Source organism: Scylla paramamosain, chromosome 26 (genome assembly GCF_035594125.1).
Source record: "Scylla paramamosain isolate STU-SP2022 chromosome 26, ASM3559412v1, whole genome shotgun sequence".
Lineage (NCBI taxonomy): Eukaryota > Metazoa > Arthropoda > Malacostraca > Decapoda > Portunidae > Scylla > Scylla paramamosain.
This window is the reverse complement of record NC_087176.1, coordinates 15,426,591-15,440,991: the sequence shown is the minus strand read 5'-3', so window position 1 is coordinate 15,440,991 and position 14,401 is coordinate 15,426,591. Positions and strand designations below refer to the sequence as shown.

The window sequence follows — 14,401 nt, the reverse complement described above, 5'->3', positions numbered from 1 at the left end:
TGATGATTCTTTAACTTTCAAATATCACATCCATAATATTATTCTAAAATTTCCTAGGCATATCAAATTAAAGATTTCATGCCACAAGACGTAATGTAATGTACGTCTTAATGTACCTAAAGCTTATATGTATTCATTCTTATCGTACTGTGACCCAATATGGTGCACCACCTATTCTACCTACCTTATTTGCTTAAAGCTAAAACTGAAAGACAATAAAAAAAAAGTCAGGAAAATAACCAATACTGGCTATCTAGAGCACACTAATCCACTTTTCAAACAATCAGTTTATTTATTTATTTTTTTTTTATTAGGTGATGTATGCTAACTTGCAATAGCTACCTACATGTACATAAACAAGAACTTGTTACACAACCTCTTTCTATCTCACAACACAAGACATCATGATGACCTGTGCCTACCATCACACCGGCTCGATAAATTTCAACACACGATCACTTATTGAAGACCTATCTTCTGGAACTCTATACCACTTTATATTAAAGATGCACATTTATTAATTGTATTAAAAAGTTGATTATTATTATTATTACTATTATTATTATTATTATTATCATTATTATTATTATTATTATTATTATTATTATTATTATTATTATTATTATTATTATTATTATTATTACTTTTTATCCATGTATTGATTCATCATATATTTTGCTTAAAAATTACGTCATCAGTACTGTGTCTGATGTTGACATTATATTATTCACTACATTTTTTCTTCATATATATATATATATATATATATATATATATATATATATATATATATATATATATATATATATATATATATATATATATATATATATATATATATATATATATATATATATATAATTATTATTATTATTATTGTCATATGTTTGCTAATATAATCATTGCTATTGTATTTTATTGCATTTTCAGCTTAGTTATTGTATTTCGCATTTTTATTATTGTATTAAAAATAGTTATGGCATTACTACCTGGAAAACCTTTGCTTCATATAAACATGCTGCACCAGATATTAAACTATCAAATTCTTCCAATTGTACAAAACTTGTCAGCCATGAATAAATGTTTCAAATATTTCTTTCGTGTTTGTGTGTGTGTGTTTGTTTGCGTTAGACAGTTTTTACATTAGAAATTAATAATGTTAACAAGGAAAAAATAAAACTGACTTTCTGTATGCTTTATTATAAAATAACAATAAAATTTCCAATTGCAACATTATTTTTTTCGGAAAAAAAAAATAAATAAAAAAAAATATATATATATATATATATATATATATATATATATATATATATATATATATATATATATATATATATATATATATATATATATATATATATATATATATATATATATATATATATATATATATATATATATATATATATATATATATATATATATATATATATATATATATATATATATATATATATATATATATATATATATTATTTAAAAGAAGATAAAGAACGTGAGGATATGTGCTAAATATGTTTTCTTAACTGCTGTTCATAGCAAATGCTTTATTATATATAATTTTGTTTTGTAAGATTATTTTCAATAAATCCATACAGCAAGATTTCGGAAAATAATTTGCACTTTTTTATATTGCATTTTACTATAAAGTCAGCACAAATTACTCATCTACATACAGCTGTTCCATCACCAAAGATCCTGCTTTCACGCAAAAAAAAATTCCATAACGAAAGATAATAGACCCACTACACTACCAAAACTAAAAAGAATGAATGCTCCTTGTAGGTGTCCAACTCCGAGGGGTATTCCACTGGTATATTCCTATGTTTATGGAAAAAAATAAAAAAATAAAAAAATTATATATATATATATATATATATATATATATATATATATATATATATATATATATATATATATATATATATATATATATATATATATATATATATATATATATATATATATATATATATATATATATAATAAAAATATCACATTCAGTGGAAAACTACATTCAGTAACATGATTTTAATGTCTGATGTACATTATTTCTTACCTTTTGAATTTCATTTAGGACGTCAAAAGATTCAATTTTTTTATCCCCTTTTTCAGCTCTAACTCTGTTGGCCATTACTTCCTGTGTCCATTGAGCGATGATGCCTGCATCTCGTAAGCTATGCATTAATTCGTTCATGCGACGATATATTGGAAGACCTTTCCTGCAATAAGTCAAAAGAAAATTCCATCCAACTTTGTTAAAATCAAATTTTCCTTCCTTCTCAAGATTGCCTACATTCAGTCTGTTCCTAACACACAAATCTTTCAAACTATCGATCTATTGATTTAATTCCACGTCTTTCTAAAGTTTCTGAGTCTATGCTTAAGAGAAAGATTCTTAAATATTTATAATTTCATATTATACTTAATCCCCATTATGGGATCTGTCGTGGCTGTTCTACTAGTGATATCCTGATCTTCCTCACTGAATCTTCATCATACTCTTTAAGCAGCTTTGATGAAACTTTAGGCGTTATCTTAGATATAACAAGAAGCGTTTGATAGAGTCTGGTACATAGCTTTAATTTCCAAATTTCTCTTACTGACTCTCTTAAGTCTCTCCTAGCCACAAGGTTGCATAGTTTTATATAACTAATTTCACACTAAGTGCCATCCTGATTCTGCTTATTGCATGACCCTCCATCCTTCGCCTTCGCATATTCTGTTTTACTCATATTCTGTCGACGCCCTTATTGGAAAAGTTATAAATTATTCACTGGTTTTCAGTCCGTTTTACTAATAATCTATAACTCTCTACCTGCCTGTGTATTTCCTTTCACTTATGAGTTGAATTCCTTCAAGATTTCAAGAAATTTCAGTGTAATTCAAAACTGCTTTTAAATAATTTTCTTTTGGGACCAGTGGACTTTTTTTTTGCAACGATGTTGCTTTTAGTTGAGCACCTCTTGCATAAAAAAAAAATAAATAAATAATAGTAATTATAAATAAGGAAATAGATAAATAAAATCAACGCAAAAGATCATTATAAAGGCGAGCAAGAGTGCAGGAAGAGAACAGACACTAAAGGTATAAATGACGGGTCCTAGCCTAGTCTCTTACTAACCTGAAACTCCACCCAACAGAGGCCATGACAGGGAAGGTTTCTTTGCTGATGTAGAATGGAGTGCGTCCGCGTAAATCCGTGTAGCGGGTCGCGATGATCGGTGCTATGTAATTTTCGTAGATGATCATCGAGAATCTTCCTTTCATTACTTTCTGTACAGCTTTTTCCAACTCCAGCCACTATGAGGGAATTTATTTTGTTACAGAAACCACACAACAAGAACATAAGAAAATAAAGGAAACTACAAGAAGCCGTCAGGCCTAACTGTGGCAGTCCTTGTATGAAACATACTTAGCTATTTTCACCCATCTCTTTCCACTTATCATCCTCATTACATAGTTTGACTAATCTTTTAAATATCCTTAATGACTCGGCACTAACAACTTGAATACTGAGTCTATCCTAGTCATCTATCATTCCATTTGAAAATTCCTTTCTATTTGTTTGATCTAATTTTAACAAAGTTGAACCCATTATTTCTTGTCCTATCGTGATTTCTGACCCTGGAAATTTTGCTTTTGTTATCTCTATACCATTTAAAGACCGTTATCCAATCCTCTCTTAACCTACTGCACATCTCTCTAATAAATGTAAAATAAAAGCTTCAGTCTGGTTTCATAAGGAATACTTCTCATTCCTTGCATGTTTCTTTCTTCATTCTTCTTTGTACAAATTCTAATAGACTAATATCCTTCCTATAATATGACGATCAGAACTGCAAAGCATAAGAAAAAAAAAACGTAAGGAAATAAGGGAAGCTGGAAGAAACCATCAGGTCTGCACAAGGGTGTCCCTGCATGAAACGTACCTAGCTATTTCCACATATCATCTTCATCTTTAAATAGATCCAATTTTCTTTAAAAGCTCCCTGATAACACTAGCAACCTGATTACTAAGTCTACTCCATTCATCTTCCATTGTATGAGAAACATTTTTTTTTTTTTATCTGATTTCAGAGTATTCAATAGCAAAACAAAACTTAACTGCCCCCCAGAATATCTAAGAATATCTTCACAAGACGTGTAACATGTTCCTCATCCTCACTCCCTTGGTATGGTTGTGTATTCTTATGCTACCTAATTGTATTTACTGAAAAAAAATACAGAAACCTTAAAATTTATGTTGAACTCAAAACTTTTGCCTTTGTAGGGCAACCAATAAGCTAAAAAACATTGAGGACGCCTGAAAAGACCAAACAATTATCCAAAAGTTATGAGACATGTCTTGACACTTCCCTCTTGAAAGATTTCAAACTCTAAATCATCTGTTATGTGGCAGTATGTTATAACAAAGCATTATGGTAACTCAGTGACTCAGTTTCTGCCTTGTGTCATCACAGGAATAGGTATATATCTATAATAAAGAAACGGTGGTAAACCGCTGAAAGCAATCATTCGATTGAAGGTCTGTCACCGCTAGCTACGTCAGGCATCTCAAGCAAAGGTGCCAACTCTTTTTTTTTCTTTCATTTCTAAATTTTGAAATATTTTAATATAAACACCAGTCTGAATTTGCTATATCAAAACTAGTAAAATAAATTAGTTGAACTGATATTCATTTATTTGTGATACTCGTCATGAAAAGTTTGCCATCTTTATAGATGGAAAACTCCACTTTCTGAGGAGGAGGCAGTAGACACCAGCCGAAACGATAATTACTCCCAGTGAGGTCTAAAGCACTGTTCAGGGGGTGCTGTGAACTTATTATTAAACCCAGCTGTGACCTCACTGAACGTTTCCCTTTGTGTCTCACAACACAAGGGGGCAGTCACAGCCTGCCCTCTAAAGACAACTCTCTTCCTCCACACAAAACTACAAGCGCCTAATAACACACACACCCTTCACTCAAAAATTTCAAAATCATCATGGCGACTCCTACACCAGCCTCGGAGTCCCCATCTGGGGAGGGGACCGTAAATGTCCCCAGGTCGGACTGCCTTTCTGTCGACGACCCTATGTGACTTGACACCCCCTCAATTTTTTCTTCATTAACTTTTGTTACATTCGCGGTCTAAGATCTAATTTTCAATCTGTAGAACACCACCTCTCCTCTTCTAAACCTCATCTTCTTTTCCTCACTGAAACTCAGGTGTCTGAGGCAACTGACAGTAGCCCCTTTTCTGTTCCCTCCTACTTTCTCTATCCTCATTTTCGATCCAAAGCTGGATGCTGCGCTTATGTGCTCAATGACTTAACATGCTCTCGTGCCCACGCTCTTGAATCTTCCGAGTTTTCCACCATCTGGCTACGACTACAGAGTCACTCTCATACTAAATTTATCTGTGCTGTATACCTCTCACCTAACTCCTCTGACTATAAGAAATTCTTTGACTACTTAACTTCCAAAGTGGAGCACATTCTGACCCTCTTCCCTTTTGCAGAGATCTCCATTCTTGGAGACTTCAATGTTCACCACCAGCTTTGGCTTTCCTCTCCCTTCACTGACCATCCTGGTGAACTAGCCTACAACTTTGCTATCCTCCATGATCTAGAGCAATTGGTGCAACACCGTACTCGTATTCCTGACCGTCTTGGAGATACGCCCAACATTCTTGACCTTTTCCTGACCTCTAATCCTTCTGCTTATGCTGTCACCCTTTCTTCTCCGTTCGGCTCCTCCGATCACAATCTCATATCTTTATCTTGTCCTATCACTCCAATCCCTCCTCAGGATCCCCTAAGCGAAGGTGCCTGTGGCGTTTTGTCTCTGTTAGTTGGGGGGACCTGAGGAGGTATTTTGCTGATTTTCCTTGAAATGACTACTGCTTCCGTGTCAAAGACCCGTCTTTGTGTGCTGAGCGCATAACAGAGGTGATAGTGTCTGGCATGGAGGCATACATTCCTCACTCTTTTTCTCGTCCTAAACCTTCTAAACCTTGGTTTAACACAGCTTGTTCTCGTGCTATACATGATAGAGAGATGGCCCACAAAAGGTACTTAAGCTTTCCATCACCAGAATCTCACACACTTTATATTTCTGCCCGGAACCATGCCAAGTCTGTTCTCCAACTAGCCAAAAACTCCTTCATTAACAGAAAATGTCAAAACCTTCCAAGATCTAACTCCCCTCGTGATTTCTGGCATCTAGCCAAAAATATCTCCGATAACTTTGCTTCTTCTTCTTTCCCTCCTCTATTTCAACCAGATGGCACTACTGCTTCTCACATCTATTTCTAAAGCTGAACTCTTTGCTCAAACCTTTGCTAAAAACTCTACCTTGGACAATTCTGGGCTTGTTCCTCCCTCTCCTCCACCCTCTGACTACTTCATGCCACCTATTAAAATTCTCCGCAATGATGTTTTCCATGCCCTCGCTGGCCTAAACCCTCGGAAGGCTTATGGACCTGATGGGGTCCCTCCTATTGTTCTCCGAAACTGTGCCTCCGTGCTTGCACCTTGCCCAGTCAAACTCTTTCAGCTCTGTCTGTCAACATCTACCTTTCCTTCTTGCTGGAAGTTTGCCTACATTCAACCTGTCCCTAAAACTACCGTCCTTTTGCTTTAATTTCCTGCCTATCTAAAGTTTTTGAATCTATCCTCAACAGGAAGATTCTTAAACATCTATCACTTCACAACCTTCTATCTGATCGCCAGTATGGGTTCCGTCAAGGCCGCTCTATTGGTGATCTTCTGGCTTTCCTTACTTAGTCTTGGTCATCCTCTTTTAGAGATTTTGGTGAAACTTTTGCTGTTGCCTTGGACATATCAAAAGCTTTTGATAGAGTCTGGCACAAAGCTTTGATTTCCAAACTACCCTCCTACGGTTTCTATCCTTTTCTTTGTAACTTCATCTCAAGTTTCCTTTCTGACCGTTCTATTGCTGCTCTGGTAGACGGTCACTGTTCTTCTCCTAAATCTATTAACAGTGGTGTTCCTCAGGGTTCTGTCCTGTCATCCCACTCTCTTCTTATTATTCATTAATGATCTCCTAAACCAAACTTCTTGCCCTATCCACTCCTACGCTGATGATACCACCCTGCACTTTTCCACGTCTTTTCATAGACGTCCAACCCTTCAGGAGGTAAACATATCACGCAGGGAAGCCACAGAACACCTGACTTTTGATCTTTCTAAAATTTCTGATTGGGGCAGAGCAAACTTGGTATTGTTCAATGCATCAAAAACTCAATTCCTCCATCTATCAACTCGACACAACCTTCCAGACAACTATCCCCTCTTCTTCAATGACACTCAACTGTCCCCCTCTTCTAGACTGAACATCCTCAGTCTGTCCTTTACTTATAATCTGAACTGGAAACTTCACCTCATCTTTAGCTAAAACAGCTTCTATGAAGTTAGGTGTTCTGAGACGTCTCCGCCAGTTTTTCTCGTCCCCCCAGCTGGTAACTCTGTACAAAGGCCTTATCCGTCCATGTATGGAGTATGCTTCTCATATCTGGAGGGTTCCACTCATACTGCTCTTCTAGACAGGGTGGAATCAAAAGCTTTTCGTCTCATCAACTCCTCTCCTCTAATTGACTGTCTTCAGCCTCTCTCTCACCGCCGCAATGTTGCATATCTAGCTGTCTTCTACCGCTATTTTCATGCTAACTGCTCTTCTGATCTTGCTAACTGCATGCCTCCCCTCCTTCCGCGGCCTCGCTGCACAAGACTTTCTTCTTTCTCTCACCCCTATTCTGTCCACCTCTCTAAGGCAAGAGTTAACCAGTATTCTCAATCATTCATCCCTTTCTCTGGTAAACTCTGGAACTCCCTGCCTGCTTCTGTATTTCCACTTTCCTATGACTTGAATTCCTCCAAGAGGGAGGTTTCAAGACACTAATCCACCAATTTTTGACCACTGCTTTGACCCTTTTATGGGACTGGCATTTCAGTGGGCATTTTTTATATTAGATTTTTTGTTGCCCTTGGCCAGTGTCATTCCTACATAAAGAAAAAAAAATAACCGATAAAGTGTAAGAAATTCATTACATTAACTATACCTCTGAAACAAGTTCATTCCATAGAATCTTCCATTAATACCCATTTTTCTATCCCGACATTTCAAGACTTTGTGATGTTTTCCACCCCATAACATCAGCAGCACCGTGCTCCAAAATGTGCATGTGCTCAAAATTCCCTAGGGGGTGGGCTGGTGGGAAGACCTGTCTAATTTATTGGCCTTGCATAGTACACAGCACAAAGATGCAATCACATTACAAGGACGCATTACCTCAGTCTCTCTGGCAATCATCCTGCAGGGCAGGCACAGAATCTCCCCTCAGTCACAGCTTCAGGCAGTTTTCTCACGACACGACATTGTCTATGCATGGCACTGTCTATGCATGGTATTACCTATATGCTGTTACAGTGGCACAAGAAAGGCACAGCAACTCATAGACGCAACGGAGAGCAGAGCACAGCAGGAAACCACATTCCAGCGCTCCTCCCCTATGTCCTCTGTTGTGGTGGCTCACCGCCCACCGCCTGCTGCTTGTCCCATGTAGGACAAGTCCGTTCTCCTCTAAGTTTTCTCTCTTACACCCATACTGCACAAACAATTACATTTTGCACACACACACACACACACACACACACACACACACACACACACACACACACACACACACACACACACACGCACACACACACACACACACACACACACACACACACACACACACACACACACACACACATTTTTAACAATATGAATGTCTTTATTTTCTACCTTCCATTACCCTCTCGAATTATACAAATTGGATACTTGTGGGTAATTACCATTAGGTTGGGAACCATTAGTCTAGAGGTTCCTCATCAGCTGTCATCAGTGTAAGTTACTCCGGAAGAAATAATAGCAGCTGTAAACAAAATCTCTCCCAACTACTGGACCATACAACTTCCATGCCCAGGTTTTAAACAGGTACAATAAATAAGTGGTTACAACACTGAGGTTTCCGTAGAATAGATACCTCACCACAGAACATTTAACACGATTTCTGAAGAGCAGAACAATCAGGCTCATACACAAGAGAGGAAGCAAAAGTGAAAAAAAAAAAAACAGCCTCGCGACATTTTGCTCACACATAATTAAGTGTGTGTGATCAATATAAGACAAGATGGTCAGTTTCATAGAAGAGAGGAAAGCCTTCATTGATGATCAGCATGATTATATGTAAGGTCACTCTTGCCTTTATCAGCTACTCTCACATTATGCCGAAATACTACGAGACATACAAAATGTTAAGAATGTCGGTGTCATCTACCTTGATTTTCCCAAGGCATTTGACAAAGTAGACCATGGCATTCTCCTTCACAAAGTGTAGGACTTGGACATGATATTATCCAACAAACTGGGCAAGTGGCTGCACAGTTTTCTAACTAAAGAACAGAGGGTGACAGTACAAGAAAAATGGCCAGGATCTATACCTGATATAAGTAGTATTCCTCAAGGATCATCATCATGATCGGAAACATAGGCCACTCGAAGCACTCGAGAACAACATCGTTTGCGGACATACCAGAGTATTCAATAAAACAGCCACAAGATGACGCTTCTCCAACACATGAAAATACTGAAATGGACAGCAGAATATAATATGCCATTCAGTAATTACAAATCTGAACAACTCCGGTATGGCAAAACAAGAAGCACTTCAGTCTTCGACAAGCTATAGGTTTTACAGGCAAAACACCCAATCTAAAAATGGGAACCTTGATGTTGCAATGACAAATGGAAGACTGGATCTTAAGGATGAAATAAAAATAATAAGAGAAGGATGGGTAAGTGTAAGTATTGGTGAGATAGCTAAGCACAGTGAAGCTTCATAACATTATTGATATTATGGATAACACCACCAGTGTAATTGTGAGAGAAAAGGGCCTTCGAAATGAATTCCTCTGAGAGGACACAATTTCCTAGCCTTAAGATTAAAAATAACAATCCAGGATTGCCCTAGGACTGCTATTTAGGAGAATAACAATATTGAAAACTCACTATGAATGAGTATATTTACAAAGAAGCACAGAAAGTAAACCACTCAAGGGAAGGACAAAACATCCACCCACTGGAGCTGGTCCTGCAGACTTAGCTGATGGTTGACCAGATTGGTTAGGTAGGGTGGTACTCTTCGAGGGTGGTTGTACGACGAAGGGAAAAGAAGGGAACCAAAGGATCTCATCTGGTAGTTTTCTCTGAGACGGGACCGCAAAGGCTGCAGCTGTTGTTATTATGTTGTAATTGTAATAGTAACAGTAATGATAATTAAAAAGTTAAATTATAGTAATATGTTTCTGCTGATACTTTTTTTTTATGTAGGAGGGAGATTGGTCAAGGGCAACAAAAATCCAATAAAAAAAGAAAAAGCCCACTGATATGCCAGTCCCATAAAAGGATCCAAAGCGGTAGTCAAAAATTGAAGGATACGTGTCTTGAAACCTCCCCCTTGAAGGAATTCAAGTCATAGGAAGGTGGAAATACAGAAGCAGGCAGGAAGTTCCAGATTTTACCAGAGAAAGGGATGAATGATTGAAAACACTGGTTAACTCTTGCATTAGAGAGGTAGACAAAATAGGGATGACCGAAAGAAGAAAGTTTTGTGCAGCGAAGCCGCGGGAGGAGGGGAGGCATGCACTTAGCAAGATCAGAAGAACTGTTAGCATGAAAATAGCAGTAAAGAACAGCTAGAGATGCAACATTGCGGCGATGAGAGAGAGGCTGAAGACAGTCAGTTAGAGGAGAGGAGTTGATGAGACAAAAAGCTTTTCATTCTACCCTGTCTTGAAGAGCGGTATGAGTAGAATCCTCCTTGTCTGGAAGGTTGTGTCGAGTTGATAGATGGAAGAATTAAGTTTTTGAGGCATTGAACAATACCAAGTTTGCTTTAGAAAGATCAGAAGCCAGGCGTTCTGTGGCTTCCCTGCGAGAAATGTTTACTTCCTGAAGCGTTGGAAGTGTATGAAAAGACATGGAAAAGTGCAGGATGGTATCATCAACGTAGGAGTGGATGGGACAAGAAGGTTTAGAAGTTCATTGATGAATAATAAGAAGAGAGTGGGTAACAGGACAGAACCCTGAGGAACACCACTGTTAATAGATTTAGGAGAAAAACAGTGACCGTCTATCTAAGCAGCAATAGAACTTGAGATAAAGTTACAGACAGAAGGATAGAAGCCGTAGGAGGGTAGTTTGGAAATCAAAGCTCTGTGCCAGACTCTATCAAAAGCTTTTAACATATCCAAAGCAACAGTAAAAGTTTCACCAAAATCTCTAAAAGAGGATGACCAAGACTCAGTAAGGAAAGCCAGATCACCAGTTGACGGAACCCATACTGGCGATCAGATAGAAGGTTGTGAAGTGATAGATGTTTAAGAATCTTCATGTTGAGAATAGATTAGAAAATCTTTAGATAGACAGAAAATTAAAGTAATAGGAAGGTAGTTTGAGGGATTAGAACGGTCACCCTATTTAGGAACAGGCTGAATGTAGGCAGACTTCCAGTAAGAAGGAAAGGTAGATAATGACAAAGTTGAAAGAGTTTGTCTAGGCAAGGTGCAAGCATGGAGGCGCAGTTTCGGAGAACAATAAGAGGGACCACATCAGGTTCATAAGCCTTCCGAGAGTTAGGCCAGCGAGGGCATGGAAAACATAATTGCGAAGAATTTTAATAGATAGCATGAAGTAGTCAGAGGGTGGAGGAGAGGGAGAAACAAGCCCTGAATCGTCCAAGGTGGAATTTTTAGCAAAGGTTGAACGAAGAGATCAGCTTTAGAGATAGATGTGATAGCAGTGGTGCCATCTGGTTGAAATAAAGGAGGGAAAGAAGAAGCAAAATTATTGGAGATATTTTTAGCTGGTTGCCAGAAGTCACGAGCGGAGTTAGATCTCGAAAGATTTTGACACTTTTTGTTAATAAAGGAATTTTTGGCTAGTTGGAGAACAAACCTGGTATGGTTCCGTTCAGAAATATAAAGTACATGAGATTCTGGTGATGGAAGGCTTAAGTACATTTTGTGGGCCATCTCTCTATCATTTATAGCACGAAAACAAGCAGTATTAAACCATGGTTTGGACGGTTTAGGTTGAGAAAAAGAATGATGAATGTACACCTCCATGCCCGACGCTATCATTTCTGATATGCGCTCAGAACACAAAGAAGGGTATCTAACACGGAAGCAGTAGTCATTCCAAGGAAAATCAGGAAAATACCTCCTCAAGTCTCCACAACTAGCAGAGGCAAAACACCAGAGGCACTTTTGCTTTGGAAAATCCTGAGGAGGGATTGGATCGATAGGACAAGATACAGATATGATATTGTGATCGGAGGAGTCCAAAAGAGAAGAGAGGGTGACAGCATAAGCAGAAGGATAAGAGGTCAGGAAAAGGTCAAGAATGTTGGGCGTATCTCCAAGACTGTCAGGAATACGAGTAAGGTGTTGCACCAATTGCTTTACATCGTGGAGAACAGCAAAGTTGAAGGCTAGTTCACCAGAATGATCAATGAAAGGAGATGAAAGCTAAAGCTGGTAGTGAACACCGAAGTCTCCAAGAATGGAAATCTCTGCAAAAGGGAAGACAGACATGAATATGCTTCACTTTGGAAGTTAATTAGTCAAAGAATTTCTTACAGTCATACGAATACGAGTCATAGGAATACGAGTAAGGTGTTGCACCAATTGCTTTACATCGTGGAGAACAGCAAAGTTGAAGGCTAGTTCACCAGAATGATCAATGAAGGGAGATGAAAGCTAAAGCTGGTAGTGAACACCGAAGTCTCCAAGAATGGAAATCTCTGCAAAAGAGAAGACAGACATGAATATGCTTCACTTTGGAAGTTAATTAGTCAAAGAATTTCTTACAGTCATAGGAGTTAGGTGAGAGGTATTCAACACAGATAAATGTAGCATGAGTGACTCTGTAGTCGTAGCCAGATGATGGAAAACTCGGAAGATTGAAGAACGTGGGCACGAGAGCAGTTTAATTCATTGCGCAGAAGAACGCAACATTCAGATCTGGATTGAAAATGAGGATAGACAAAGAAGGAGGGAATAGAAAAGGGGCTACCGTCAGACACCAGAGTTTCAGTGAGGATAGGAAAATGAGGTTTAGAAGAGGAGAGGTGGTTTTCTACAGATTGAAAATTAGATCTTAGATCGCGAATGTAAGAAAAGTTAATGAAGAAAAAGTTGAGGGGGTTGTCAAGACACTTAGAATCGTTGTCAGAACGGCAATCCGACCTGGCGACATTTGTTGTCTCCTCCTCAAATGGGGACTCAGGCTGGTGTAGGAGTCGCCATGATAATTCTGAAATTTGGGTGAAGGGTGTGTGGGTTATTAGGTGCTTGTAGTTTTGTGTGGAGGAAAAATGTTGTCTTTAGAGGACAGGATGTGACTGCCCCCTTGTGTTGTGAAACACAAAGGGAAACGTTCAGTGAGGTCACAGCTGAGTTTAACGATAAGTTCACAGCACCTCCTGATCCAGTGCTTTAGACCTCATTGGGAGTAATTATCATTTTGGCAAGTGCCTGCTGCCTCCTCCTACTACTACTTCTGCTGCTGCTACTACTACTACTACTACTACTACTACTACTACTACTATTTTTTTTTTATGTAAGGGGTACACCGGCCAAGGGCAACAAAAATCTAATAAAAAAAAATAAAAAAAAACTCACTGCGATACCGTTCCCAAATAGGGTCCGAAGTGGTGGGCAAAAATTGAAGGATTACTGTCTTGAAACCTCCCTCTTGAAGGACTTCAAGTTATGGGAAGGTGGAAATGCAGAAGCAGGAAGGGAGACTCAGAGTTTACGAGAGAAGGTGATGAATGATTGGGAATACTGGTTAACTCTTGCATTAGAGAGGTGGACAAAATAGGGGTGAAAGAAAGAAGAAAGTCTTGTGCAGCGAGGCGCAGGAGGAGGGGAGACATGGAGTTAGCAACATCAAAAGAGTAGTTACCATCAAAATAGCAGTAGAAGCTAACAAGAGATTAAACATTCCGGCGAAGAGAAAGAGGCTGAAGTCAGTTAGAGGAGAGGAGCTGATGAGACGAAAAAAGCCCTTGTAAAGAGTTAGCAGCTGGAGGGGGGGGGGCAGAAAAACTGGCGCAGACGTCTCAGAACGCCTAACTTCATAGAAGCTGTTTTAACTAGCTGTTTTTCATAATTGTTTATGAAGTACGACTCGCGAGCCACTCTTTTAAATTTATATGACTCTTTCCGCTGAAACGGCGCCGCCGCTTAACATGACGATGACTCCGTGACGGAGTAGAGGGGCCATCGGTGGCCCCTCTACTCTTGCAAGTTTGCTGCAATGACCGACCATCCCAACCACGGTCAC

The 14,401-nt window shown here is 38.3% G+C and overlaps 1 protein-coding gene across 1 annotated transcript in view; it reads right to left on the bottom strand.

The window, feature by feature from the left end:
• Positions 1-1,527: 1,527 nt before the first annotated feature.
• Positions 1,528-14,401, bottom strand: part of LOC135113916 (uncharacterized) — a 13,427-nt gene continuing 553 nt past the window's right edge. Inside the window, exons 2-4 of the mRNA XM_064029534.1 lie at positions 3,125-3,303; positions 2,060-2,222; positions 1,528-1,821 (exon numbers count right to left, since the gene is read on the bottom strand). Coding sequence (XP_063885604.1) covers positions 1,705-1,821; positions 2,060-2,222; positions 3,125-3,303 — 459 coding nt within the window. The 3' untranslated portion in view covers positions 1,528-1,704. The remainder of the gene's footprint in view (positions 1,822-2,059; positions 2,223-3,124; positions 3,304-14,401) is intronic.